Here is a 27,448-nt window from a genome sequence, read left to right on the forward strand (position 1 = left end):
CCCATGGAGCACAGTTCTCCTCTGATACACATGGGCTCACAACTGGCCAGTAAGCATCATCATCATAAACAAAGGAAAGATTGAAGTTGTCAAGTATTTCATTTTGCTTGGATTCACCATCAGTGCCCATGGAAGCAGCAGTAAGGAAATCAAATGACATATTACATTGGGCAGATCTGCTGCAAAAGACCTCTTTGAAGTGTTGAAAACAAAGATGTCACTGTGAGGATTAAGTAAGCTGCACCTGGCCCAAAAGCCATGGTATTTTCAGTCGTCTCATATGCATACAAAAGCTGGACAATGAATAAGGATGACCAAAGAAGAATTAATGCCTTTGAATTATGGTGTTGGCGAAGAATAATTGAATATACCATGGACTGCCAGAAGAATGAACAGGTCTGTCTTGGAAGAAGTACAACCAAGAGTGGTCCTTAGAAGCAAGCATGGTAAGACTTTGTCTCATGTACTTTGGACATATTATCAGGAGTGACCAGTCACTGGAGAAGGACATCATGCTTGGTAGACTAGTTGGTCTTCGAAGAAGAGGAAGACCCTTGATGAGATGGATTGACACAGTGACTTCAACAATGGGCACAAACATAACAATGCTTGTGAGGATAGTACTGGACTGGGCAGTGTTTCATTCTGTTGTACATAGGGTCACTGTGAGTCAGAATCAAATCAACAACACAGCCAGGTGTACAGGTCGTGGCTGTAGAGCTTACGTGTGTGCATGTACTATTCTTCACGGACCTAGTACTTAAGAAACTGTACTTATGTTTTGCCCTCTTTACCTGCCACCCACCATTTTTCTGACCTTGTTTAGCTCTCTGTAAATCATGGAACAGACTTGGCTTGCCCAGCTTAATTACTTTTTTCTGTTTCAAACTTTTATAGGAGAAGACCTCTGAATAGGTCACAAATTTTACATGAGCTTTTTCCTGTTTTCACCTACCTACCATTTCCAAAAGATGCCTCCTTGAAAAAATGCTTCCTTCTTCACCCGGAACCTGTTGTGGGGAGTAAGGTAGGAAATTTTAAGAGAACTTGGGTCTAGAATTTTCCTCATTTGGAACCTGGGCTGATGCTATAACCAAGGCCTCCCCTGCATATCTACTTAGAGGGTGAATTGAGGGGACACCCAGATAAAGGTCTCCCCGACTGCTGCTAGCCAGGAGACCTGCAGTGGACCACCTTTTTATGAAGGTATACAGAAGATCTGATGACCTTGCAAATCTGTTTCCTGCCCTTAATACCTGTGGGCAAGCTACTTTTCTACATTAGAGGAAGTGGAATGCTAAAATTTGGAAGGACTTAAGAGTTGTTAGTCTGCCCTGCCTACCTCAAAATTATTTTAGGATGTAGGCAAGCTATAAATGAATAGTATATAAGTGAATACTCCACCTTCTTCATTTTGTAGATAAGGAAACAGCCCAACCATAAGTTAATTAGAGGGTTCCGCTTTGCTTCTCACTTACGGGTTGCCTTTCCCTGGAACAAACAAATGATACTTCTGGTAGAGAACTGAAAAAGCAAAAAGCTTGGGAGCATGGGGAGGATTTGGGACAAAAGGGTTAGTAGGCACATGCCTGAGGCAGGTAGCACAGTCTGGTGGAAAGGCCTACTCAGCCCCCAACACTTCCCACCTCGGGTACTTGGCCACGTGTGTACAGAGAGGAGGGACCACGGAGCCTAGAGCCTGCAGGTACTTCTCTGGGGACCAGCAGACTGGGTGACTCTCTTCTGTGTCTGTTTACTTTTCTCTGAAATGCTCCTTTGTTGAATCTAATTCCTGAGGGAGATGTTTGAGCCTGGATTTTTTTGGACGAATTAGAAGGGTGAATTTTCCTTTGTTAAAAATGTGTATTTCCTGAACTGTTACCTCTACCAACTCCGGGTTGTGGCTTCAGCCTCCTAATACTATTGTCTGGCTCCAAATTTGCTGAATTATGTTAAAGGAATTTAAAAGTCTTCAAAAGAAAACATTTTGTCTAGAAGTAAGAACTTCTGTCTGCCAGCAGTGGGGTGGAGGTACTGGGCTCTTGCCTCAGATTGTAAAGGAGTTTATCCTCCTGTCCCGGCTAGAACTCAGGGCGCTAACATGATTTCATCGTCGTAATTATGATATAATTCTGGGCGAGGGCCTTTATCTTTGTCTCGATGCTCCCACTTGAATACTGGAGTTAATCTCACCAGCCTGCTTAACAGGAACACCAAGGAGCCTGGCCAAAGGGGTAAATACAAAGTTAATCAAATGCCTATCAAAGTTATCTCAAGGATGTTTTGGGAAGGGGAGTGGCCCAAAAAAGCTAAACTCCTGAGAGTCTACTTTCCTGAAGCATCTCTTCCCCCACCCTGGCCCAAGCTCTCCTTTCTCCTAGCCTTGTTACCCGACCCTGCTGTCCACATCTCTGGCTTGGGTTCCTGGGAAGTCACGTGTTTGTGGGCCCCATATCCAAGAGGCAGCCTTGGTATAGAAGATAGGAAGTGGATCAGGTTGTTCTGAGGTCCTAGGGGAGGAGGTGAGGGGCTGCAAGGCCCACTTCACCCACTCCGTAGTGTTGCCTAGGGCCAGCCTGCTCCATCCTATTATCTGTTTTTTTTTCATCCTGGGTGCGAAGGAACATGTGCCCCTCTCCAGCCCATATGAAAGAGAGGTACATCTACGTGTTTTCTGTTTTCTGGGATTTTTTTCAAGACTGCAGATGTCAGGGCTTCTACCAGTGTTACTACCAGTCAGCCAGCCGCAGGCCAGCTCAAGACACCCAGTCCTGCTTCTTCTACAGCAGCAGTTGAAATGGCTGTAGTGTTGCCATGGAAGCAGCATCGGGGCCTGGACCTGTGGGAGCAGCAGAGAGATGGGGTTGGGGACAGAGGAAGAAGAGGCCAAAACCCAAGGCTCTGGAGCCCCTTAGTGGTGAGGAGGAAACCAGGGGTCCAGGAAGCCAGGTTTCTGACCCCTGTTGCAGTTGATCCAGCTGCCCTAAAGGGCAGGAGCAGGTAGGAGAGGGGAGAGGAGGGAGGGAAGGCTCTAGGGTTTTTCTCTGACCATCTAGATAGGGAGAGAAGCCCACGTAAGACCCATCTCTTTTATCCCTACTGCCTGCCCCGTTCCCTCCCCAGGATTCATCACTTCTTGCTTGGCACACTGGAAGTTGCACTTAAAGCCTGTTGGTGGCAGTAGTACATCTTCAGAAGTGCAGTAATTACCTGTCAAGGTACATATCTTGGTTGTCTTAGTTTTCAAAATCAGAAGGCAACATTACTGTCCTTAGGCTTTAATCAGTTAAAAAAAAAAAAAATCAGTAGCATGGCATATATGTTCACCCGGCTCTTGCCAGAAAGTGTAAACTTGAACTTGCTGCTGTTCAATTCTTATCAAAACCCTGGTAGCAAATGATGTCCATAGAAGATTGCCCAAAGGATATGAAGGCCTTCAGTTTCTCTAAAAAGTCTCCATCAAACCAAGCCCTCAGAGATTGCATGCCTAGACCATCACGTGTTGGCCTCTCCTGGAACCTCTTTTGCTGAATTGCAAAATTAGGTGTTTTTGCCTTTGGCTTACTTTGAAGCTGTGGCTAGAAATAGTTGCAAATTGTGAAGCTCACTATCTGTTATAGGGCTGTTGTTGAGGGTGTCGCCTACTCAATCACATAGTGTGTCTTTAGGAGAACCCATAGAAAAGATCTTACCCTGATCTCAGTACCAGAAGATGCCATGCTTAGGAGAAACTAGTTTGTTTTTATCTTTTGGACATAACCGAATTGTGCTGTTAGTTCTGTCTTCCCGTTTGCTTAGGCTGCTAGGAAACTCAGCCATATGTGTAAGGTTTCTTTGTGTACTAATCCCTGCCCCCAAATTCCTGGATTCTATTTGGCTTTCTTTCTTTACCTTTTCCTCCCTCTGTTCTTTCCTACAGATGCACAGAATGCATGACCTATTTACCGTTGTCAGTGGTGAGGCCATGTTGCAGCTCATCCCTCCCTTCCAGTGCCGGAGACACTGCCAGTCCGTGGCGATGCAGCTAGAGCCAGGGGATATCGGTATGTAGGACCCCAGGAGGGCAGTGTCCGACACAGGCTTTTTTTGGTTTTTAACTCAGAAAATATTCTGAGCATCAAATATTGCCTTCCCAAAGATTCAATGAAGTAGTGTCAAAAACGGCTTTTATTAACAGGATCTATATTTACTCTTAAAAATGGAGCAACTAGTGAGAAAGTGTAACAGAGAGAAATTTCTCATTCATACTTTTTTTTAAAATAATTTTTATTGTGCTTTAAGTGAAAGTTTACAAATCAAGTCAGTCTGTCACACAAAAGCCCATACACAACTCGCTACATACTCCCAATTACTTCCCCCCCTCCCCGTGAGACAGCGCGCTCCCTCCCTCCACTCTCTCTTCGTAACCATTTTGCCAGCTTCTATGCCCCCTACCCTCGCATCTCCCCTCCAGGCAGGAGATGCCAACATTGTCTCAAGTGTCCACCCGAACCAAGTAGCTCACACCTCAGTAGCATCCCTTTCCAACCCGTTGTCCAGTCCAATCCATGTCTGACGAGCTGGCTTCGGGGATGGTTCCTGTAGTGGGCCAACAGAAGGTCTGGGGGCCATGATCACCGGGGTCCTTCCAGTCTCAGTCAGACCATTAAGTCTGGTCTTTTTAGGAGAATTTGGGGTCTGCATCCCACTGCTCTCCTCCTCCCTCAGGGGTTCTCTGCATATACAACATTTTTGAATGCACATGTCCATTGGTCATAGAAACTTTAGGTTAGACAGGATTCTGGCAGATATCTAGACCAATCCATTTTTTTACAGATGAGGAAATTGAGATCCAGAGAGGAGAGGTGACCATGCCGAGGCCCCACTGTCAATCAGGCAAGACAGCAAGTCTTAATTGTCTACTTTCACAGAATCAAGCCAAGGAAAGGACAGTTGAAGATTAGAGCAAACCCTTTATATGCCCATTTGCTAATAAAACAAGACTAGAAGTATATAGGGGCAACAGCACCCAAGGAAATGCTGCCTTCGACGTGGATCCCACAGCCAAGTCGCAGCTTCATGTTGATGACTCACCCTTGAGTCTGGCTCCATGTTTACCCAGCAGTGACTTGTTCTGTGCCTAATCTAAAAATTTGTTCCAAAGAAACAGGTTCGAATCAGCTGCTATCAGTAGCAGCCAGTTCGTCAGCAGAGTTTTGTTGGCTGAAACAAATAAATCAGCAAACGTCACCGCTGACCTGATTGTTTTTCCTGCCTCACAGAACCTTAGGGCAGCCTCCAATCCCTGGCAGAGCCCAGACTGGTTTTCCAATTGATTTCTTTTAATATTAACCACTCAGATGACCCTCTGAATCCCTAGAAACCTCTCACCTCATTTGGGGATAGGGGGTGGACTGCAAACTATGCCAAGCTTTAAATCCAAGTTACATAAACTTTATTTCAATTTAGAAATGGAAAAATAAAAATGTGCAAATTAAGCATTAACTGATAAATACAGGAAGTCCCTGTGTTACAAATGACATCCTTGCCGAAGTGTGGCTTTAAGAATTTGTAGGTCATTGGGAACAGGTGTATACAGTTCTTACTTAGCCTTACTTTAAAACCCCAACCGAGTGCCATCGAGTCAATTCCGACTCATAGCGGCCCTATAGGACAGAGTAGAACTGCCCTGTAGAGTTTCCAAGGAGCGCCTGATGGATGTGAACTGCTGACCTTTTGGTTAGTAGCTGTAGCACTTAACCACTATGCCACCAGGGTTTCCAGCCTTACCTTAGTGCAAGAAAAGGCTTGAAGCCTTTCTAATGATTCAAAAGCTGCTCATGTGGCAAGTGAAGGTGCTTGTGATGAAGAATTTGTTGTGAGTAGGGGTTGGTTCACATAACATTAAAGGGCAAGTACGAATTGTCGTAAGTCTGACTTTAACCCGGGGACTTACTGAAAGCACAAATTAAGCAATACCAGCTGGCCTGGCACTTGGGGAAAAAAGAATCTTGTACAGGAATTCTTGTGAACTGTTTTCCTGTAGTAGAATGGCCCTCACACGAGGCATGACTATTGCGAAACTCTGCATGCCATGTTTAGGTTTGCAGTGTGTGGTTGCACTGGAAAAAAGTTTCTGTCTTATGTTCTACAAATGCCTAACCGTTTCAGAAACTATAGAAACACATCAGTTATCCAAATGCCAGGTTTCCAGCTCCCACAAGCATCCAGAATGCCAATTCTAAAATTAGAGAGGAAAAGGGAAGAAGGAGTCTTTGGCGGTGATCAAAGAAGCTTGGAGCGGCCGACACTGGTGCGGATCATCCAGGAGAGTCTAAAAACCAGAGAATGATTCCCCCCTGTGCTTTGTCGGGCTGGTTCGCTGGTGGAAGGAAAGGAGTCCAGGATTGGCAATGTCTGTAAAAGGCCAGCCACATGACATGAGTGCTGAGAAGGGATGGGAGCCTGAATCAAAGAAGAGGAGGACAGGGAGCCTGGGAGCATAACGAGTGGGCACCTGGAGCAGGGGCAGAAGGAGAAGCAGGGGCCACAGTGACTACAGTTAAAAGTGAGGATAGGGACTCAGACCCTGACCGTGGGAGGGTCCTGGAATTATTCAATGCTTGTTCAACAGATGACAGCTGCGTTGCCTCAGGGACCCTCATGAATGGCACTTGACGAGCAAGTCCCATGCTTTCTGGCAAAATAGGCGTCGTCCCCGTGGGGGTTGAGGGGAGAGGGGACGGGTTACAGATCATCAGAAAACCTTTGTTGGGGGCTTTCTCAAGAATGACATAGGGGTCAGGCATCAGAGACCGATGGCTGTTGGGCCTACACCACCAGGATGTCTCACTGACTGTTTGCAGGTGCTCCTGAGGGCGGGCCTGCCTTGTTCTAGTGACTGTACAGCACACTTGCTGTTCATAGTGGCCTTCCTTGAATCACCTATAAAGGCTAAATTACATTCAGTACTGTCAGTTTAAAGATGGCTAGGGAAGTATGATGTACTCTAGGGAAATTTCTATCAGGAGATTATTGAAATGCTAAAGTTTTTAAAGTTTTCAAGTTTGCCTCTCTAGCGCGCTGAAGTGATTTAGGTCAGTGTTCCCTCATTGGTTCTTCAGATCACTCGTGACCCCAGGGATGGGAACAGAAGCCCCTTGGAAAAACCCTTGGTGAATAGGGCTCTGGAGCCAGTTGACTTTGGGAAGTGCCTGCCTTGTAGGTGCGTCGTGCGCATCAGTGTACCTAAGGCTCCAAAAAGCCTCAAGGAACCTGGCATCTCTCAGATTTACTTGGCCGTGGAACTCCTTTTCCTTGAAATGTCTTATGAGACACCGTTGTAGGCAGAACAGAACTTGGGAAACCCTGGTTTGGGTTAATCTGGATCTTCTGTAGAGCAGCTGTGTTATAGATAACCTCAGGAGAAATAGAAAGTGGGGTCCTGCTCCCCCTCAGAACCCATCCTGTCTTCTTGCTGAAAAAGGTGAGGTCGTTCTGAGAACGGATGCCCAGGCGAGGATTGGAGATGAAGCGCCTTTGTTCTGAGTGGCTCCTGTTGGGTGTTAGGTTCCAGAGAGGACAGGTACAAACTAGGAATATCGATGCCAGGAAAAGCTGGAAGGCCCACAAAGCAGGATGTCTCTCTGACTGTTTACAGGTGCTCCTGAGGGCAGACCTGCGTTGTTCTTGCCCACAGGTGTTCCCCGTCTCAGACTTTCATGTGCTTTCCTGTTGTTGTTTCCCTTCAAGGCTATGCCGGTGCGGCCCACTGGAAGGTCTACATTATAGCCAGAGGGGACCAGCCATTGGTCGTCTGCGATGGAACCACCCTCTCAGAACCGTAGGAAACAGAACACTACACAAGAACAGCTTTGAGAGCTGAAGACCAGGCCAAAAGGGGGAAAATAAAAACAATGACGCTGCTCTCTGGGGGTTGGTTACTTCTAGTTACCGGCTCTTTGCATGTGTGTGAGCCAGCCATGTGCTGGAGGCAGTGGCCAGCGCCCACCCTCCTGAATCTTCATGCACATGGCCTGGAAGGTTTCCAACCCCTGCTACTTGGCCAGGACTCTGCCAGCACCTGCCTGTGAGAGACTGGGCTCTTCAGGCCTTTTGGCCTCCAGGCTGCCCCCCAGGCAAGGAATAGGTTCGATGCCCTCTGTCACCTGCATGGGCATAATCTCCTCTGCTGGCTCCCTGGCCACAGAGAGGCAGCCAGCAGATCCCAACTTCAGAGAGATTCTTTACCAGGTGGTCCTGCTTATCCCCTGTCTTCCTGGCCACGTCATCCTGTACTTTCTGGAAAGCCATGGCTGAGTAAATAAACCATTGCAATTTCCCACGCAGAACGGAATCTAGAACCAGTGGAAGAGATGAAATAACTGTGCATTTCACTCAGAAGGGCACTTCTTTGCCAGTGTCCAGACACTTGGAGACTCGGTGACGCCAGGCTGGAGTCTGACTTTAATTTGTAATGGTAGTTCCTAAGGTACTGCTTTTCCCCCGTTTTGTCAGGTTCTCATACCCCGCCCCACTAGCTCGCCTTCTCCCTTGCCTGTCTGGTTGCTTTCTCAGTTTGGCTCCCGACCTTCCCTCCCTCGGCCAGGCGGAGCCCTGACTGCCAAGGCAGCACCACTCCTGCCCATTGTGCTGCCTTCACGGGTCCTCAGAGGGGACAAGTTAGCTGGCCTGGGAGAGGGTGCCTCACTGGGTTTGATCTACTGGCTACAGTTCTGCAGGGCAAGATGTTTTACAGATGTGTCAAGCCGATGTTGTAATGTGGCTGGGGAGGAACGCCAGACACAGAGTGTTTGCCAGCTGGGTGTGTAACTGTGTGATCCTCTATTTTAAAACGATTTCTCTTGTGCTGGGAAACAAGGTGAAGTGTTTTATTTTCTGTAATATAAAGCTGTGTCCTTTCATTTCAATGATTCACTATGCACGTTGTTTTTCCCAAGTGTTTTCCGTATGTATTAATCAAATGGTGTAAATAAGGACACTCTTGCTCCATTTTCCTTTCTTGATACTGCTAGATACCTGGCCACTGGTCACGCTTTTGCCAAGATGAAGAAAAAACAAACCACACTGCAGTCTCTGATTCTGAATCACAGAAATCAAGTGGCTATAGTAGGTGTCTGTATCATAGTTACAGGCCAGAGCAGACAGTGGTGAGGGAAGGTGGTGGGGACCCCTGTGGGCTCCTCTTATCCTTGGAGGAGTCCCTGCGCCTTGTCTCCCAAGCCCTCTCTCTCTGTGCACACTTTCTGAGCAGCCGTGGGGATCGCCAAGCACTCAAGTGGCCTGTCTGTCTGTGGGGTTATAAAGGACAAGCCGTGTTCACAGGGCTGAGGGCTGGAAACACTCAGCCTCCTCCATGGGTCTGAGTGAAACCAGAGTAGATGGTACCTGAGGGAATTCTTCGCTAAAAGAAATCAGCCTCTTGTGTGGATTAGAACAGGAAAAACAAATCTCTTTGTACATATAAAAGTCACAGTGCTAAACAATTATGATTTGAGAGCTTTTAAATCAGAAGGATCATTTAGAGGTCAGCTTTGTGCAAGCTTTTTGAGCCTTCCACAGTGTCTTAACCCGGGGAAGGAGTAGATGTAAACAAGTTCTTTAGAGTCCTCTCAAAGTTTTATAAATTAGGCCCTTTGAGTTAATAAAAGACAGGTTTCCTTAGGAGCAAAGCAACTATTTTGATTATTGACGTTTCTGTTTTGCTTTTATGAATTACCATGTGTTCTTTCCCCATTTCGCTCCTGCCTTTCACACCTTCAATGTCCATAAAATACCCACCCACTTTGCTTCAAAACTTTGCAAACTAAGACACCTTTTCACATGTTGGGTTCTAAGGTATCCCCTGGAAAGTTCCCTAAGCTGTGAGCAGTAGTTCCAAAAAAAAAAAAAAAAACCCACTGCTGTCAGCAGTAGTTTAGCAATTCAATAAAGGATGATTGGGTTGTTGGGTGCCGTTGCATCAATTCTGACTCACAGGGACTGTATAGGACAGCGTAGAACTGCCCCATAGGGTTTCCTAGGTTTTTAGTCTTTACAGGAGCAGATGGCCAGATCTTTTCTTCCATGGAGCCGCTGGTAGGTTCAAGCAGCCAATGTTTTGGTTGGTAGCCAAGTGTTTAATCAGTGTGCCACCAGGGCTCCTTTAGTTGTAGTTCAGCAATCCAGCAAAGAATGGTTATAGCAGCAGATGAGTAGAGACTTTTGTGCGTGTACTACTCATTTTCACTTAAAATGTGTTTAGTCAGATAGACTGGATATAGGTTTATTTTAAAGAGGAATTTGCCAAAGACAGTTTCCTTGCTCTTATTTAGAGGATAAGTAGAAGTAAATCACCTTCTTAAGGTAATTCTGATCAGCCTTTGACCTGTTCTATAGGAATGACTTGGGGTTACCAGCCAGTCCTTTCCAGTGATCCGGGGACTTGTGTGTGTGTTGGGGAGGATAGGTGGTAGCGCAGGTGCTCTCTGCCCTAGATGGAAGCAGGGTCAGGGAGGCGATGGTGGGACCATCTAACCAACAATCTCCATTGCTGCCGTAAGAACAAAACCACGGGGCTCTAATAGAGGGACTGGCCCAGGAGTGTGTTGAATGCTGACTAAGAGGTGACACGACAGGGACCTCCACACATGGTTTAGGTCGACTTTGCTCATAGCTTCCTGGGAGCAAAGACTTGTATCCCCAGAAATCAGCTCTATGGAGAGAGAGGCTGCTTTGGCACCAGTTTGAAGCATTTATGCCCAAATGTCCTGTGCTCTCCAGTAATTGAGCATTGAATGGATACTACACCTGTTCTGGTTTATGAAAAGAGGCAGGGCTTACACTCACCCCTCCCTCAATTTATTTAGAGAAACCAAAGTCAAAACTTGCCATCAAGTCGATTCTGATTCATAGCAACCTTATAGGACAGAGTAGAACTGCCCTGTGGGGTTCCCAGGGAGTGGCTGGTGGTTTCAAACTGCTGACCCTTTGGTTAGCAGCCAGGCTCTTACCCAATGTGCCACTAGGACTCCTATTTAGGGAAAGAAGGGAGTAAGATATTAATGGTTTATGAAAACTATCTGGCAAAATACAAAGTCTATGAAATGGGCAGATTTGGGTTCATTTTCTCAGAAAAAGAAATAGTGACATTTGTCTAGTCCTTTCCAACTTACAAAGTACCTGAATATACATTATCTCCTTTAATCTTCACTGCTGTAAAGCAAGTATTATTAAATCCTCATTTACCAGTAAAGAAACAGAACAGTTAGCTGTTGGTAGGCAGGAGGTTGGAGCTCAAACCCAGGTCCTCTGGTTCCATCGCACATTATTTTCTTGCTAGGTTACAACGTGGAACCAGAGAACAAAGCTGTGGCTTTAGTTGACTGGGGTGTGCCCCGATTTGGGTAGGAGAACTGAGGGATAAGGGTCAGCAAGCCAGGAACTCTCCGGGATTTGTTGTCAAAACTGTTTTAGACAGAAATGGAGGAGGAAAGAATCTAACCCTAAGACTTTTATAAAAACCCTTTCCCTTTCCCCCCGCATTTGAAAACTTTTTAAGAGTGAGTGTAGCTGGAACACAACTGGGTCCAGCCATTCTCCCACCACCACATGTTTCCAGATGTTTGACCAGAGGAGGGACTGCTCAATTCTAGCTGTGAGTCCCTTGGCATTTACATCACTTGTTTTTCAGCTCTCAGTTTTCTCTTTCTTCCTTCCAAGATCCAGCGTAGGCCTCGGTGTAGAACCAATCATTTTAAAACAAAGTCTCGAGTTACTTAGCTGCAGGTGATGGCCTCAGTCACTCTGGAATGAGAGTTTGCTCCTTAACCAGTAATTTCCATAATGAACATTCACGGGCCCCAAAGCGAATGCCTATTTCTCACCCACTTGCCCAGGAGGAGAAGGCCAAGTTGTAAGGGAGGGACGGAAAGCTAGCTCCATGTCTGGGGGCAGGGAGGTGGCGATTTTGTTCACCTTTGGAGAATCGCTTATTAAATAGAGGGGTCTCTTAGACTTTTGACCTCTCCTAGCGATGGCGGGGAAGCGGAGGTCTCCTGAGCTCACAAGTTCCACACTCATTAACTTTCAGGAGTGGCACATCACCCACTAAAATTTGTTGATGGAAGGGAGTCCCAGAGATGGGCTTTAAACTAGTATTTTAGGTTGAGATTCTCTCCGTGTTTGGACTTGCAGATGTGTACAGGGCCACCAGGCTAGGAGGGGGAAGGTACTTGTTGAGGGGCAAATAAGTGGGAGGCTGGGGTGTGCCCCATCCCTATTCTCCTCACCTCCAGCCTCTTCCACAAAAGCCTGCCAGGGAAGATTGACAGGGCTCTCTCGGGCTCACCTCCATGTCCACCCACAGGGGCGCGGTGTGGCTTTAAGCGCTGGCCTCGTCAAACCCTCCAGCCAGCTTGTCTGTTGTCCAGTTCCCTCAATGTGTGGCATCCCTGCCCTGCATAATTTAGGGATTAGAGCTAAATGCATCTGTCACTTTCCTCTGTCTGGAGGCTGTGAAATGTCCAGACTTTTTCAGAATAGTGGAGAGAAGAAATGTTGCATAACTGAGCGGAGGCTTGGAGCTGCCGAGATGTGGTGGGGCTGGGACCAGCCACTCCCTCTGAGCAGTCAGTCGGGCAGCTGTCAGGCAGTCGAAGAATGAGTCTCAGATGCAGTATCAGTTTAGTTTTGAGTTTCAAACAAAATTGGAGAGTTGGGACAACAGCATTGTGCCAGGCTTGCTTTACCTCCTTAATCCTTCCAACAGTTTTGTGGGGCAGGTGGTGTCATCCTGGGCAGCCACCTTTATCAGAGCATAGCAGTGTCCCACCCCTCACACCTGAGCCCTCAGAGCGCTTCACACCCGTTCAGAACAAGCTCTCACTGGTGCCTGGGTATTGGCGGCAGAAAGAAGCAGACATGGGCATTCCCAGAGAGCCCCAGCCTCATTAGAGGCAACTTTCCCTCCAGACTTCTTTCCATAGATTTACACCCAGAAAAATGATGACCTTGGTCTTTTCTTCTCCCTCCCTTCTATGGAAGGGTCAGTAACAGAACCCCAGTAACACTAGGGGTCAGGCAGAACACTGGAAAGGCGGAGGTAAGCCAGGGACTCCTGCCATCATTGGGGCAGGAGCCTGGGGCAGCTGTAGTTCGTCTTTAGGCAACCAGGTTGTGGTGACTCTGGACAGTCCCCACGAGCAGAGGAGACAGACAGCCGGTCGGACAGTGCTCTGAACGGTCTAAGCCGGGAGCATATGTTCAGTGCAGAAGGTTGACTAATGGATAAACTGCAAACTTGTAAAGACTTCCACCATGTAAAGAATGTATGCAAATTAAAGTTTTGTAAAGAAAGTTTTTACATTTTGCAATTAAAAGTGTGTGTGTTGGTTGATTAAGAGCTCTCCTGTACTTGTCATTCTTTGACATTCCAGTTTTCTCTCCACCGGTAACCTGGGAGATGTCTAGCCACATCCTACTAGCCAAGCAGGCCTACAGGCTCTCTTTGGGCCTGACTGTCACTGGTCCCCACCTGGCCCGTTGTGCTAACTTGCATTCAAACCTCTTCTTTTATCCCCATCCCTGCCCTCTGCCCACATGGCTTCTGGTCAGCTGTTCCTGTGAATTCTCTCTGTTAATACTCTTTCCCGTGCCTGTACTTTGCCCAGAATTCAAATGAGACCCTGGGGACCATTTTCCCTCTCACCAGCCAACTGCACACACACAACCCGGACACCCTTGTGGTGTGGCCTCACCTGTGGGTTTCTCACTTCTCTCAGGTGGGTGGCCAGGCACCTGGGGAGGACTCCAGTCTTCCTTGCTGGCTCCCCCTGGGTGCAGCAGATACCAGGCCACACACAGTCGTCTTGCATAGTCCAAGATAGTCTCATGCAGATTGGATTTGTGTGTTCATGGTTTTTTGTATTTGCTTTTTTGTATATACACATAGCTTTATATATAAGTGCATAAATGTAGCCATTTCATATACACTGTCTAGGGTTCTGTTTTATTTTTCTTTATCACTTGCTGTGCCCTTCTCCCTCACCCCACCCCTGCCTCTCCCCACCCTGCCCTCTTCCTTCCCCGTCAGGGAAATGCTGTACCCTGTTGTATATCTTTTCATAACTTTCTCCCTGCTTTTTAATCATGATCGTAAATAAGATTTTTGTCATTGTTTTACCAAAAATGGGATCATATTTATAGGCAGTTTATGCATCTTGCTTATGCAGCTATCACCATTATCTCTTTCCAGATTTTTCTATCACTCTTCACAAGCTTGGTGCCCCCCAAGCAATGATTCCCCTTTCCCCTCTCCCTCCCACTCATATAAGTGGGCTTGTAAAACACTTGTCCTTTTGCGACTGACTGATTTCGCTCAGTGTAATGTTTTCAAGGTTCATCCATGTTGTTGCGTGTATCAGGACTTCATTTCTCTTTATGGCTAAGTAATATTCCTCTGTGTATGGACCACATCCTGCTTATCCATTCATCTTTAGATAGACATTTAGGCTCTTTGCACCTTTTGGCTCTTGTGAAAAGTGCTGCAGTGAACGTTGGGTGTCCAAGTATCTCTTTGCATTCCTGCTTTCAATTCTTGTGGGTATCTATCCAGGCTGTTTTTGATTAAAAGTTATAATTCCTAACCCATGATAATGTTTTAGAGCATCAATATGTCATGTTTTGCTTAGTTTGAATTCCAGCTCATTACTCCACATTCCTCCAGCGTGACGTATGTGTGCTGGACGCTTTTAATAAGTCAAACTGACAAGCCTCTAGACGCCATGTTGAAGACAGATATTTCACCAACATTATTGCTTTAGAATAATGACTTTTTTTTTTTTTTTGTAAAAATGCTACATTCTCACTATAAAGAATTGAAGACAGTTTGGGGGCTCTTATTAAACCTGCCACACACCCAGAGAGAGAACTACAAACATTAGGTGAATGGCATTCCAGATGTCTCTAGGATATTTCTAGCTAGAAGGCTAGGTAGAAATACGTTTATTAAAATGGGATCATATATCCATGCTATTTTAAAAATAAAGTACTAGAAGTACTAGATCTAATTGTATATGAATCTAACAGAAGAAAAAGAAACTGAAGTAGATGTTTCTTCCCCACCCAAAAAAAATCTTCGTTCCTAAAAGATCTCTGTGAAGTTAGGATTAAAAGAAATGTTAAGAATCTAGAATTTGTTTTTAATAGGTTTCCTTTTTAGATGGCAGGATTCAAGGCTCTGAAGATGAGGAAGGAGCTATAGGTTGCTTGGAGAAGGAAAGACAGATGTGTTTCGTATTATGCAACCCATTTCATACTTGCCACAAACCCCCATCTTTGCTCTTTTATAACTCCTGTGTCTCTTCACTGGGTAAACAACTGAGACCTTCTCTCCCTTCCTAACCTTAAGTCAGCTTTCTCTTTCAGTTTGTCCTAATCAGGAACTAATGTTTTCTTGACTGCCTACATTTTCCATCTTCTTAAAAAAAAAAAAAAATTCTACCTTCACCAAGAAAAAAAATACTGAAAACTAAGTTCACAAAAACCTAGTAAATGTAAGAAATACAGCATTAATCTAAAAACCAACTCAGGAACCCCTTCCTAGCTGTCAAGCATATATCCATGGCATGGGGCACCCTTCCAAAATGCAAGGGCTGGAGACCTCCATGCAAATCTCAGTTCTGGTCTGCTAAGCGAATGTGTTTAGGGAGTTCTTTTGACATCTCTGGTCCTTGGTTTCCTCATCTCTAAGTCAGTGAGACTAATGCCGTCTTCAGAGGAATAGCACAAAGATACCTGAGATGAGCTGTGTGAAGTCCCAGCACAGAGCAGGTGCTCTATGCGTGAGTGTTCTCCATCCTTCCCTTCATCAGGCTCTTTCCCCTCTAAGAGTTCACTTCTGCTCTCAACTGTGGACTGGTTTCCTCCAGCCTCGAGAACCATCCTCAAAATCACCCAATGGCAGAGCTGGACCAGATCCAAAAGATTCTCTGACCATTCCCTTCCTTTTCTATGAATAGGTGAAGAAGGTGAGGAGGCGGAGGCCTGCAGTTGGTGACCAAACCAGGAGTAGAGGGACCCACCCAGTGCTATTGACCACGCAGTCCTCTTACGTGTAAAGAAATACCATCTATTTCTGCTACTTGACTCCACTTATCCCATTCCCATCCTGAACCCTCAATAAAAATCACTTAGAGTATATCAAGTTTCATTGCAGCCTCACACCAAGCTCAACCATCATCCTCCTTGCTGACTGCCAGCATTTAAGGCGTTCCTTCTCTCTCTGACTGGCATGGGTCTCAGGACAAACACAAAACTCATTCTTTTCAGCTGAACCCATCACCAGCTCCTTCTGGGGGGCAGGCCCTTCCGTATTCTGTTGGAAGACTTCTCCCCTGCCCTCTGGTTCCCTGAGGCTGCTTACATGGATGGAGGCAGCCATATTCTCCCTCCACTCAACACAGTTCTCTTCCTGGCTGAGGACAAAACTACGAGGATGTGCAGCCTGGACTGTATACTCCAGAGGCCTTGGAGGGAACGTGCCTTGGCCCAGAGATACCTCTTGGTCCACAACCACCCCCAGCCCTGCCTACCGCTCAGTGCCTGGCAGTTCTTTCCCTGCCAGTCTCCAGTCCTCTAAAGTCTGGAGCTGGTTAAGGCACCAACATTGTGTATTTTTGCAGATGTCTAGCTTTGGACCTTGGTGGGTAACAGAAAGAAAATATGATCCCTGTCCCCTGAGGTTTTATAATCTTATACAATGCAAGTGTAAAGTGCATTCTAAGAACTAGGCATTTGGAAATAAGTTGCTCTCTGAGAATTAAACCATAAATCAGTGCAAAATAGATCAGAACAGAGATATGCAAAAAAAAAAAAAGTCACCTTAAATGATTCCCAGACTCAACTGTAATCAAAATGAAGATATAACAGAAACATTAAAGTCAAACTGTAATCAAAATGGAGACATGACACAGAGAAACATTAACGTCAAGACTGTGCCCTAAGAACGGGGAAGGCGGGGGTGGGTGGCCACCAATGGAAGCCTGGAAAAGAGAGCTTTGGAGATGAGGCTGGCTGTGCCCATCTGATGGGGAGATGGTGCCCCCCAGGAGGTTGGCATAGTGTCCAATCTACCTGCCAGGCCTCCTGCTGTTGCAGCAACAGTGCTGCTGGCGGGCAATGCCTGATTCAAGTCAACAAGCCTTTAGGACCTCCTGCTCTGCTTCCTGCTCACTAAGCCACCTTCTCATAAGCTGGCTGCCCACGCAGTGCACCTCCAGGAGAGAACTGTGTATCTGTTAACTGGCATTCCTGTTGAAGTGCATCAGTCTCTTGGGACATGTGAGGAGCAGGCATTTCTGGGTCTCTGGGGTGGCGATCCTCTGGGTCTCTGGGGTGGTGATCCAGCCTCCTCTGGGCTGATCCTCCTTCTTCCAGCCCCCCTGCCCAGGCCTTCTGTCTCCTCCCTCCAGGTGAACCCCAAACTTACCACACACCTCTTTGAATTCCAAATCTTCCTCCATGCTAAACTGCAAGGGAATGCAGAGAGCTGGGAACTGGGCAGATTGGAGTCTCTGGTGAAGGCCAGGCTGCCAGCTCTGTGAGGGCAGACACCAAGGCAGACCTGCTCCTGCTGTATGCCCAGCTCCTTGCCCCAGGGCACTGAGTAGGCTCTTCATGAGTCCTTCCTGAGTGAATACTGTGGGGTAAAAAAACTACCCCAGAGGAGGTGAGGCCTGAACTGGGCCCTGACAGACATTAACAGTTTAGGTATGTGAAGGAGGGGCAGTGTTGTGGATTGAATCGTGTCCCCACAAAAGATACGTTGAAGTCCTAACCCCTGGGGTAGGACCTTGTTTGGAAATAGAGTCTTCGAAGATGTTATCAGTTAACATCAAGTCTGTTATGGGTTGAACTGTGTTCCCCAAAAATAGATATTGTAAATCCTAACCTGTGCTGACAGAGACTGGAGGAACCCCAAGAGTATGGCCCCCAGGCACTCTTTTAACTCAGTACTGAAGTCACTCCTGAGGTTCACCCTTTAGCCATAGATTAGATAGGATTAGACAGGCCCATAAAACAAAACCAGACTAAATGGGCACACCAGCCCAGCAGCATGGATGAGAAGGCAGGAGGGGACAGAAAAGCTGGTAACAGGGAACCCAAGGTCAAGAAGCGGAGAGTGTTAACAAGTTGTGGGGTTGACAACCAATGTCACAATACAGTGTGTGTATTAATTGTTCAATGAGAAACTAATTTGCTGTGTAAACCTTCATCTAAAGTACAATCAAAAGAAACTCCTAACCTGTTGTTATAATCCCATTTGTGAATAGTGTTTTCTTTATATGAGGCAGGATTAGTGTAGGCTGTGTTTTAAGTCAATCTCCTTTGAGATATAAAAAGAGCAGGTTAAAGCAAGGAAACCAGCAAGCAGAGATGGGGAAGATAGATGCTAAGCCATAGGGAGACCACCAAGGAACAGAAGATGAAAAGAGAGGGGGATCTTCCCCCAGAGGTGACAGGGAGAAAGCCTTCCCCTAGAGCCAGCGGCCTGAATTCGGGGTTCTAGCCTTGTAAACTGTGAGAAAAGAAATTTCTGTTCGTTAAAGCCACCCACTTGTGGTACTTTTATAGCGGCACTAGATCACTAAGACAAAGTCATACTGGAGTAGGTAGGTCCTAATCCTGTATGAGGGGTGTCCTCACAAAAGAGGAGAGACACAGACACACACACAGAGGGAAGGTGGCCGTGTGAAGACTGAGGCAGAGGTGGAGCTAGGCTGCCACAAACCAAGGTACACCTGGGGCTACCAGAAGTTAGGAGAAATAAACAATCACACCCGAGAGGAACATACTCTTTATAACAATTAATTATATGATATCAAAATGGCATTATCTGCCCAAAAGCAAAGACAAGAAGGCAGGATGAAAGAAAATGGGGAACCCAGGGCAGAAATGAAGAGTGCCGACACATTGTGGGGAATGAAATCAAGGTTGTGAAACACTGTGTTCAAACTATCGAATGGGAAAGTAATTTGCTCTGTAAACTTTCACTGAACGCACAATAAAAACAAACAAATCAGAAGCTAGAAGAAACAAGAAAGGCTCTCCCCCAGGGCCTTTGGAGGGAACATGGCCTTCCTGACACCCTGAATTCTGCCTTTAACTTCCAGATTTGTGAGACAATAAATATTTATCATTTCAAGGCACCTACTTTATGGTACTTTGACTTTGACACAGCACTCCTAGGCAACTAATACAGGCAGGAAGATAGAAATTCCAAGGTGAGGGATAGTGGTTTACATAAAAAGTAAAGGCACAATAGGAATGTAAGATGCTAACAGGAGAGAGAATGTGTAGGGGGTACATGGAAACTCTGTACTTTCTGCACAACTTTTCTGTAAACCTATAACTCTAAAAAAAATGAACTACTAAATAAAGGCATAAAGGTTAAAATAGAATTATGTGTGCAGAGGGCAAGAGAGCAGTTGGCCTAATGTAGGCAGAGGATGTTGGGGAACATAGTGAATCAGAGGGTAGGGCCAGGTTGTGGGAGTACAGGGTCCTTGGGTGGTACAAGGAGTTAATGTACTTGGCTGCTAACCAAAAGGTTGGAGGCTCAATCCACCCAGAGGTGCCTCGGAAGACAGCCCTGGTGATCCACTTAACATTTTGATTAAAGAGTCTATAGAAGAATCCTGATCAAAAGGGGGAAAATGTAGAACAGAATTTCAAATTCTCATGGACTCTAGACTTCCTGGAGCCATGAAGGTTGGACGAACCCCTGAAACTATTGCCCTGAGATAATCTTTAAACCTTAAACAAAAATATTCCCTGAAGTCTTCTTAAAACCAAACAATAGCTTAACTAATAAAAAATGTTTGCCTTGAGCATTATTTAAGAGCTATCTATATGGGATCAAATTGACAATAGCAACTTGAAAGTTTGGATAGGAACTTTAGGGGGCAGTGAATTTATGTTAACGGGGGAGGAACAACTCAGAAAAGGAGGGTGAGAATGGATGTACAACTTGAAGAATGTAATCAATGTCATGAAATAGTACATGTAGAAACTGTTGAATTGGTGTATGTTTTGCTGTGTGTATTCTCAACATCAACAAAATAAAATTTTAAAAATCAGCCATGGAGCACAAACCCTATGGAGCACGGTTCTACTCTGATGCACGGGCTCTCCATGAGTCAGAACTGAATCGACTGCAACTGGTTTTCTTGGTTGGAGTCTAAGCAGAGGGGTTATGATCAGATGCAAATGTCAACAGGGCCATCCTGAGTTTCTGAGCAGGAAACAAACAGGATAAAAGTGGTGTTTGAAATTATCACTGGGTGGGCTGATAGATGCCTGGTGTCTTGGTCATCTAGTGCTGTTACAACAGAAATACCACGAGTGGATGCCTTCAGCAAAGAGAAGTTTATTCTCGCATAGTCCAGTAGTCTAGAAGTCCGAATTCAGGGCACCTGCTCCAGAGGAAGACTTTCTCTCTCTATCGGCTCTAAAGGAAGGTCACTGTGATGCATCTGTCTTCCCTTGGTCTGGGAGCATCTCAGAGCATGGACCTTAGGTCCAAAGGATGGCACTCTGCTCCCGGCGCTGCTTTCCTGGTAGTATGAGGTCCCCGTGTCTCTCTGTTTGCTTCTCTCTTTTATATCTCAAAAGAGTTTGATTGGCTTAAGACACTACCCAATCTTGTAGACCTCATCAATATAACTGCCACTAATCCACTGGTTTTTTTTTTTTTTAATCCATTTTATTACATCATGGTGATGGGATTTACAACACATAGGGATATCACATCAGACGATAAAATGGTAAACAATTATACAATCATACAAGGGAATCATGACCTAGCCAAGTTGACAGATCTTTTGGGGGGACACAATTCAATCCATGATACCTGGAGAGGACTGGGTGTGTAGAGGGGAAGACACTGGGGTCAGGAAGGCAGCCAGGATGCTACCAAATAACCTGGGCTTTGGGTCAGGGGATTGTCCACTACACGGGGCACTGAAAATGAAGTTGGGAAGATATGTGGAGATGTACAAGAAGGATAGCTGCAGTGTCAACTCTGTTAGCAAAAATGGAAACAGCCTGAATGCCCATTGTTAGGAAAACAGCTGTATATCCAGACAATGGAACGTTGTACAGTATAGAAAATGAATGGTGTCTAGGTCAACATCAACAAATCTCTAAAAAAAAAAAAAAAAAAAAAGAATTCAATAAAAAAAAAAAAAAACAAGTTGCAGAGGAACTATCCTGTGTTGCCCAGTGCACTAACCACTAGCCAAATGTGGCCCTTTAAATTTAAATGAATTAAAAATTCAGTTCCTCGGTCACACTAGCCACTTTTCAATCGCCACATTCCATTGTGGCTACGACACTGGGCAGCACAGGAAGAGAACAGAACATCTTCATCATCACTGAGTGTTCTCTTGGACAGCACTAAGGTTTAAAACCTGCAAAACAATATTAAATATTTACAGATACACAGTGTGTCATAAGGAGTCCCCAGGTGGTGCAAGGAGTGAAGCGCTCAGTTTGAACTCACCCAGAGGTGCCTTGGAAGAAAGGTCTGGCAATCTGCTTCTGAACGGTCGCAGCCATTGAAACCCCTATGGAACACAGTCCTGCTCTGACACATGGGGGGGTCATCATGAGTCAGAATTGACTTGATGGCAAACTGGTTTGGTTTTTTTATTTTTTAATGTGGAGTAAAAAGGACAGTGAAAATCATGCAAATGTCAACCAACAAACCCAGATGTGATTTTGGGAAGGGTGAGAATGTTTAGGATCAAAGAGCTCCTAGATGCTTTGATTGTATCTGTAGTGTTTTATCTCCGAAGCTGGATGGTGGATCCATGGGTGCTTGTTATATTATTATCTATGCTTTTACAGGCCTGGAGTATTTCATTATAAAAATGTTTTTAAAGAAGATGGGCTGGGACGAGGGATACTGATGGAGACTGACTGCGGGGCAGGCAGTAGACCAGATGGCTTGAGTTTCTCGCCTGGGAGACTGGTGGGAGGGAGCTGGCTGTGGGGACGTTTGTTCCTTCCCTATCCTGGTATCTGCCCCTGCCCAGAGGTACAGTCCAGCCCCTCCCTTGTCACCATCCCCATCCTGCACCCTCACAGACACTCTTCTCTGGGCCCCAGTGCCATGGTTACCTGGCCTCTAGACAGCTAGGATGGAGGATCAGGCATGAGCACTGCACACACCTCTTAGGTGCCTCTTCCTCTTACCAGCTACAGCCCCCACCATCCTGACCAGGTACCCCAACCTCAGCTCCAGAACTGAGCCCAGGCTGGGACTCCTTGGAAGAGGGCTGCTGATCACTTTGCCCCATCACCATTCCAGGGAGGCCTGGGACAGCTATGCACGGTCAGGAAGTTGCATCAGGTAGGAGGCCAGTGGCTCAGGGGCCCATGGGTCCCTGGAGTCTGGGCCAGGCACCAGCTTTGCTGGGGCTGTGTGGGTCCTGGCTGAAGGCTTTGGGCATTGGTCGAACTTGGCATTTTAGAGGGGAAAGGAGCCTCCGCCCCTCTGGGCTGTGAAGAGCTGGAGCTGTGTGAGCAGCAAGGCCTTCCTCTTTGGCAAATACCTTATGGCCCTGGCCTTGGAGGTGAAGTCCTCTCCTTAGAGCCCAAGATATCTATTCCAGGAGCCATGAAACCCCAGACTAGGGGAAGAGGGATCCCATCCTGCCCCATGGAGTACCTCACAGACTCTTGTTTCTTCCATGTAATAAAAACAGCCACCATTTACCAAGTGCTGTTTGACATTCAAGAATTCCTGGGTGGCACAAATAGTTATGTGCTGGACTATTAACTGAAAGGCTGGTGGTTCAAACCCACCCAGAGGCACCTTAAAAGTAAGTCCTGGTGATCTGCTTCCAAAAGGTCACAGCCTCAAAAAGCAGTTCTACTCTATACACATGGGGTCACCATGAGTCAAAATCAACTTGATGGCAACTAACAACGACAGTTCGACATTCATTTTGTCGACTTGCCCCAGCAACTCTCTGAAGTAGGTGTTGTTATCCCCGTTTTTTTCGTATGAACAAACTGAGGCTGTAGGGGTTAAATAATCAGTGAGTGACAGTCAGGATTCGAGTCTGTGTGGGGCTGATTGAGTCCTCCCCACCCCTGTACTCCTTGACCTGATTTTTCTTCCTCTGGCCGCCATCTTGCCTCCCTGTCCCTCTGTCTTTTCCTTCTCAGCCTCACTCAGTCCATACCTCTACTTCCTCTTCTCTACTTCCTCTTCTACTTCTCTCCTTGCCCCAGTCTCCTGTTTTCTCTACCTTCTTTCTTTCCCTGACCACAGGGGGAAAGAGAAGCATTTGTGTGTCTGTGTGTCTGTGTGTGTGTGTGTGCATAAAAATATATATAACATTTTCCAATTCAGCAATGTTTACATGTATTATTTAGCAACATTGATTCCACTCTTCATTTTGTGTAAGCATGACTGCTGTCCTTTTCTGAATTATTCCGCCACCATTAACAGAAACTCAGTGCCCCCATGCAATATCTCTTCCCTTTCCCCCTGCCTCTGCCCCTGGTAACCACTAGTAAGCTTTGGCCTTGATACATTTGCCTGGGAAACATATTTCTAAAGTACTGTTCTTATCTATTGAGTCAAGCCTTGAATCCACCCTTCTTATTTTAGAAGGAGTTGGATCATTCAAATTTCTTTTTTTCATTAAGAAATACCCAAACCACTACAACTATTGGTCTCTGCTTCTCTGGAGCAAAAAAGGAAAAAGGAAGTCAAAGACTCAAAGAAGAAGTTAGTCTACAGGACAAATAGTCTACATGGACCACAGCCTCATCTACCCTGAAACCAGAAGAACTAGATGGTGCCCAGCTACCACTTCTGACCATTCTAATCGGGACCACAATAGATGGACTCTGATAGAATGGGAGAAAAATGTGGAACAGAACCTCAAATTCCTAAAAAACAAAAACAGGCCTACTGGACTGGTTGAAACTAGAGGACTCCACGAGACTATTGCCCTCAGATACTCTTCAAACCTTGAACCAAAACTAATCCCTGAGGCCACCTCGTAGCTAAATAACAAATCGGGTTAAAAATAGTATCACCTGTAAGCCCTGTGCTTCTTTAAAAAATCACCTATATGAAACCAAATGGTGAACTATTACTCCAAAAGATAAGAATGTGAGGTGGTAGGGGAACTAGATTAATGGAAACAGGACAACCAGAAAGGAAATAATGAGAATGTTCACACGTTGTGAAGAATGTAACAACTTGTATACAAATTGGTGAATGGGAACCTAAACTGCTGTGTAAACCTTCACCAAAAACAGAATAAAACATTATTAAAAAATACATCTCAACCAAATTAAATTGCTTCTGTTTGTTAGGAGAAGGCTCCTCACTCCAGATTTACATGCCCCCCATCTTATGTGGGCTGTGAGAATCCCAAGAGGAAAAAGACTTGGGCCCTGTCACTAGGGGGCCAGGACCCAGGAACACAAAGTTACTTCACTAAATAGAGAAGATGGGCTTCCCAGAGTGTCCTTGAGGTGCAGATACTGTGGGTTCTGGTGAGTGAGGTACGCTTCCTCAGGAACTCAGGCCTGCCTGGCTCACAGAAGCCAGGTACCCCCCAATCCTCAATGGCTCCCTTCCCTGGGACACACCATTCCCCAGCACCCATCACCACCTTCCAAGGAAGGCTGTGTGGAGAGAGATCTTTGAAACTGCTTCAAGGAGAAAGATCTGGAAAGGATTTATGTTAGCAGGTTTTACTGTTTGAGGCAGGGCTCATAGGAAGGGGTTAGTGGGGTGCCCAGGGTTATGGGGTAAGAGGAAGCAAGATTGTAGCTAAGAATACAGAAGGGCAAAGGCAGGGATGACTCCACAAATTGGAAAAGTGCAGGGCACGGGGGTAAAGGGTGAGGAAGAGTGAGAGATGTTTCTAGTCTCCTTGAGGCCCTAGTCACACGCCCCGTAATGACAGCAATGACTAGCTCAAATTGTTTTCCACGTTATTACTTCCCACCAGGTATGTCAGAAGGAGTCTGGGAGAGCTTAAGGCCTGCCCAGGTGGTCAGCGACAACCTGCAGACCTCGCTTCTAGAACTTGCTCCAAACAAAGCAAGGGCTGAGTGGAAGAAAGTGAGACACAAGATCAGAGAAACCAGATAACCAGATGAGGGATGATACTTTGATTCAAGAGGAGAGAGGGGAAACAAAGGAGACAGGATGGTCACAGCTGCCTGAAAAAGACCTGAACAGACCAGGAGGGGTGGTGTTCAGGTGAGGGGCAGCCTAGGTGAAGGGCAAGAGGTATACAGGGAGCAGGTGTGAGGAACGCAGGACTGGCGCTTTCTAGTCTATGACCTCCTGATTCGGAACTGTGTATACAGACACGCTTCCATCTCTATGCCTTGGGCATTGTTCTCTAATGCTCTCAGAGACACTTTAAAACATTAAATTTAAAATCATCTGCTCCTGCCCCTGCCATGGTGTTCCCTGTGACTGAACTTCAGGCACATTCCTCAGTGACTCCAGGATTGTTACACCATCAAGCTGCTCTGTGGTGACCTTTTGTTTCCATGAGAACATAGAATGTGGCCAAGCAGCAATCTGGCCTGACCCTGACCTTGAATTCTAACAAAGAACAAGCTGGGCTAAACTGGTGAGAATCAGAACTAAAGAAAATCATATCTAAAATATAAGAAAAAAAGCCTTGTGCCAGAAGGTAAGTGATTCAGAGTTGTCTGTAAGACCTCAGAGTGATTAGTAACCGAATGTCCAGCCCTGGAAATTAACTGAGTGAATGACAGCACAGCTCTGGGTCCCTGTTGCCCATATCATGACTCCAGACCCCTCCCTCACTCCCAACCCCCAAGTTATAGACTGTTTCCCCTGTCTAGATTTCATAGGCTGGGACAAGGAGGGGGTGTTGCTTGGGTCAGTGAACTTGGAGGTGGGTGCGGTGGAGCTGGAAAAAGGAAGTTTGAGTGGGAGGAGATGGTGAGATTAGAGAAGGCTGGGGGTTTGGAGCCTGGTAGCACAGTGGTTAGGAACTCGGCTGACTGAGACCAGAAAAACTAGATGGGGTCTGGCTATAACCAATGACTGCCCTGACAGGGAACACAACAGAGAACCCCTGAGGGAGCAGGACAGCAGTGGGATGCAGACCCTAAATTCTTGTAAAAAGACCAGACTTAATGGTCTGGCTGAGACTAGAAGGACCCCAGTGGTCATGGCCCCCAGACCTTCTGTTGGCCCAGGACCGGAACCATTCCCAAAGCCAACTCTGCAGACAGGGATTAGACTGGACAATGGGATAGAAAGGGATGCTGGTGAGGAGTGAGCTTCTTGTATCAGGTGGACACTTGAGACTATGTTGGCATCTCCTGTCTGGAGGGGAGATGAGCGGGTAGAGGGGGTTAGAACCTGCCTTTGCCCTGTCTGGAGGGGAGATGAGAGGGTAGAGGGGGTTAGATGAGTGGAGGGAGGGAGTGGGCTGTCTCATTAGGGGGAGAACAATTAGGAGTATGTAGCAAGGTGTATGTAAGCTTTTGTGTGATAGACTGACTTGATTTGTAAACTTTCACTTGAAGCACAATAAGAATTAAAAAAGAAAAACAACTCTGCTGATAACCAAAAGGTTGGCAGTTCGAATACACTAGCTGCTCCTTGGAAACCCTATGGGGCAGTTCTACTCTGTTCCGTAGGGTCACTATGAGTCAGAATCAACTCAATGGCAATGAATTTGGGGGAGGGGTAGGGGGTTGGCCCAGGGCACAGACCTGAAGGTCCATATCTGCCTTGGCCTTGTCCCCGGGATCCATCTCACCAACCTAACTGCCCTGCCCAGGAACACAAATCTGTCCCTCCCTGAGTCTCAGTAAGTCCACACGTGGTTTCTGCAACCAGATCCCCAGGTATGGGCACCAAGTTCATCCCCTATCCATGTAGCTGACTTCTCCCAGCAAGCCCCTGGGTGAGGGAGGCGGGTTAGCAGGGTTTTTCTCTGGAGCAAGGCTGCCTGGAGTCGAATCTGGCTCTTCTACTTACTAGCTGTGTGATCTTGGGCAAGTTTTTAATTTCTCTGGCCCTCAGCTCCTGAAAACAAAAAAAAAGGATCCCTGGGAGGCACAAATGATTTGCTTGCAGCACCGTATAATGAAGGCCTGGTCATCTGCTTCTATAAAGATTACAGCCAAGAAAACCCTATGGAGCACAGCTCTACCCTGTAATGCAGACAGTTGCCATGAGTGAGAATCAACTTGATGTTAACTTTTTTTGTTGTTGGAGGGGGGGGCCTCAGCTCCTTAAACTTTAAAAATAAGGATACAACTGTACCCATCTCATAAACCAAAACTAGTTGCCATGGAGTTGATTCTGATTCATGGCAACCTCATGTGTGTCAGAGTAGAACTTTGCTCCACAGCGTTTTCAATAGCTGATTTTTTTGGA

The 27,448-nt window shown here is 46.2% G+C and overlaps 1 protein-coding gene across 4 annotated transcripts in view; it reads left to right on the forward strand.

The window, feature by feature from the left end:
* The window catches only part of C1H6orf89 (chromosome 1 C6orf89 homolog), a 32,207-nt gene extending 18,828 nt beyond the window's left edge, over positions 1-13,379 (forward strand). For 2 of the 4 annotated variants that reach the window (XM_023546208.2, XM_023546204.2), the window contains exons 7-10: positions 898-1,027; positions 3,920-4,043; positions 4,816-4,875; positions 7,732-13,379. In XM_023546208.2, coding sequence (XP_023401976.2) covers positions 898-1,027; positions 3,920-4,043; positions 4,816-4,875; positions 7,732-7,826 — 409 coding nt within the window. In that variant the 3' untranslated portion in view covers positions 7,827-13,379. Of the gene's footprint in view, positions 1-897; positions 1,028-3,123; positions 3,219-3,919; positions 4,044-4,815; positions 4,876-7,731 lie in introns of those variants that run through there. The other 2 variants (XR_010322009.1, XM_064285328.1) reach the window with 2 other exon arrangements.
* The last annotated feature ends 14,069 nt before the right edge of the window (positions 13,380-27,448 follow it).

This window comes from Loxodonta africana, chromosome 1, assembly GCF_030014295.1.
Source record: "Loxodonta africana isolate mLoxAfr1 chromosome 1, mLoxAfr1.hap2, whole genome shotgun sequence".
In the NCBI taxonomy this organism is placed as follows: domain Eukaryota; kingdom Metazoa; phylum Chordata; class Mammalia; order Proboscidea; family Elephantidae; genus Loxodonta; species Loxodonta africana.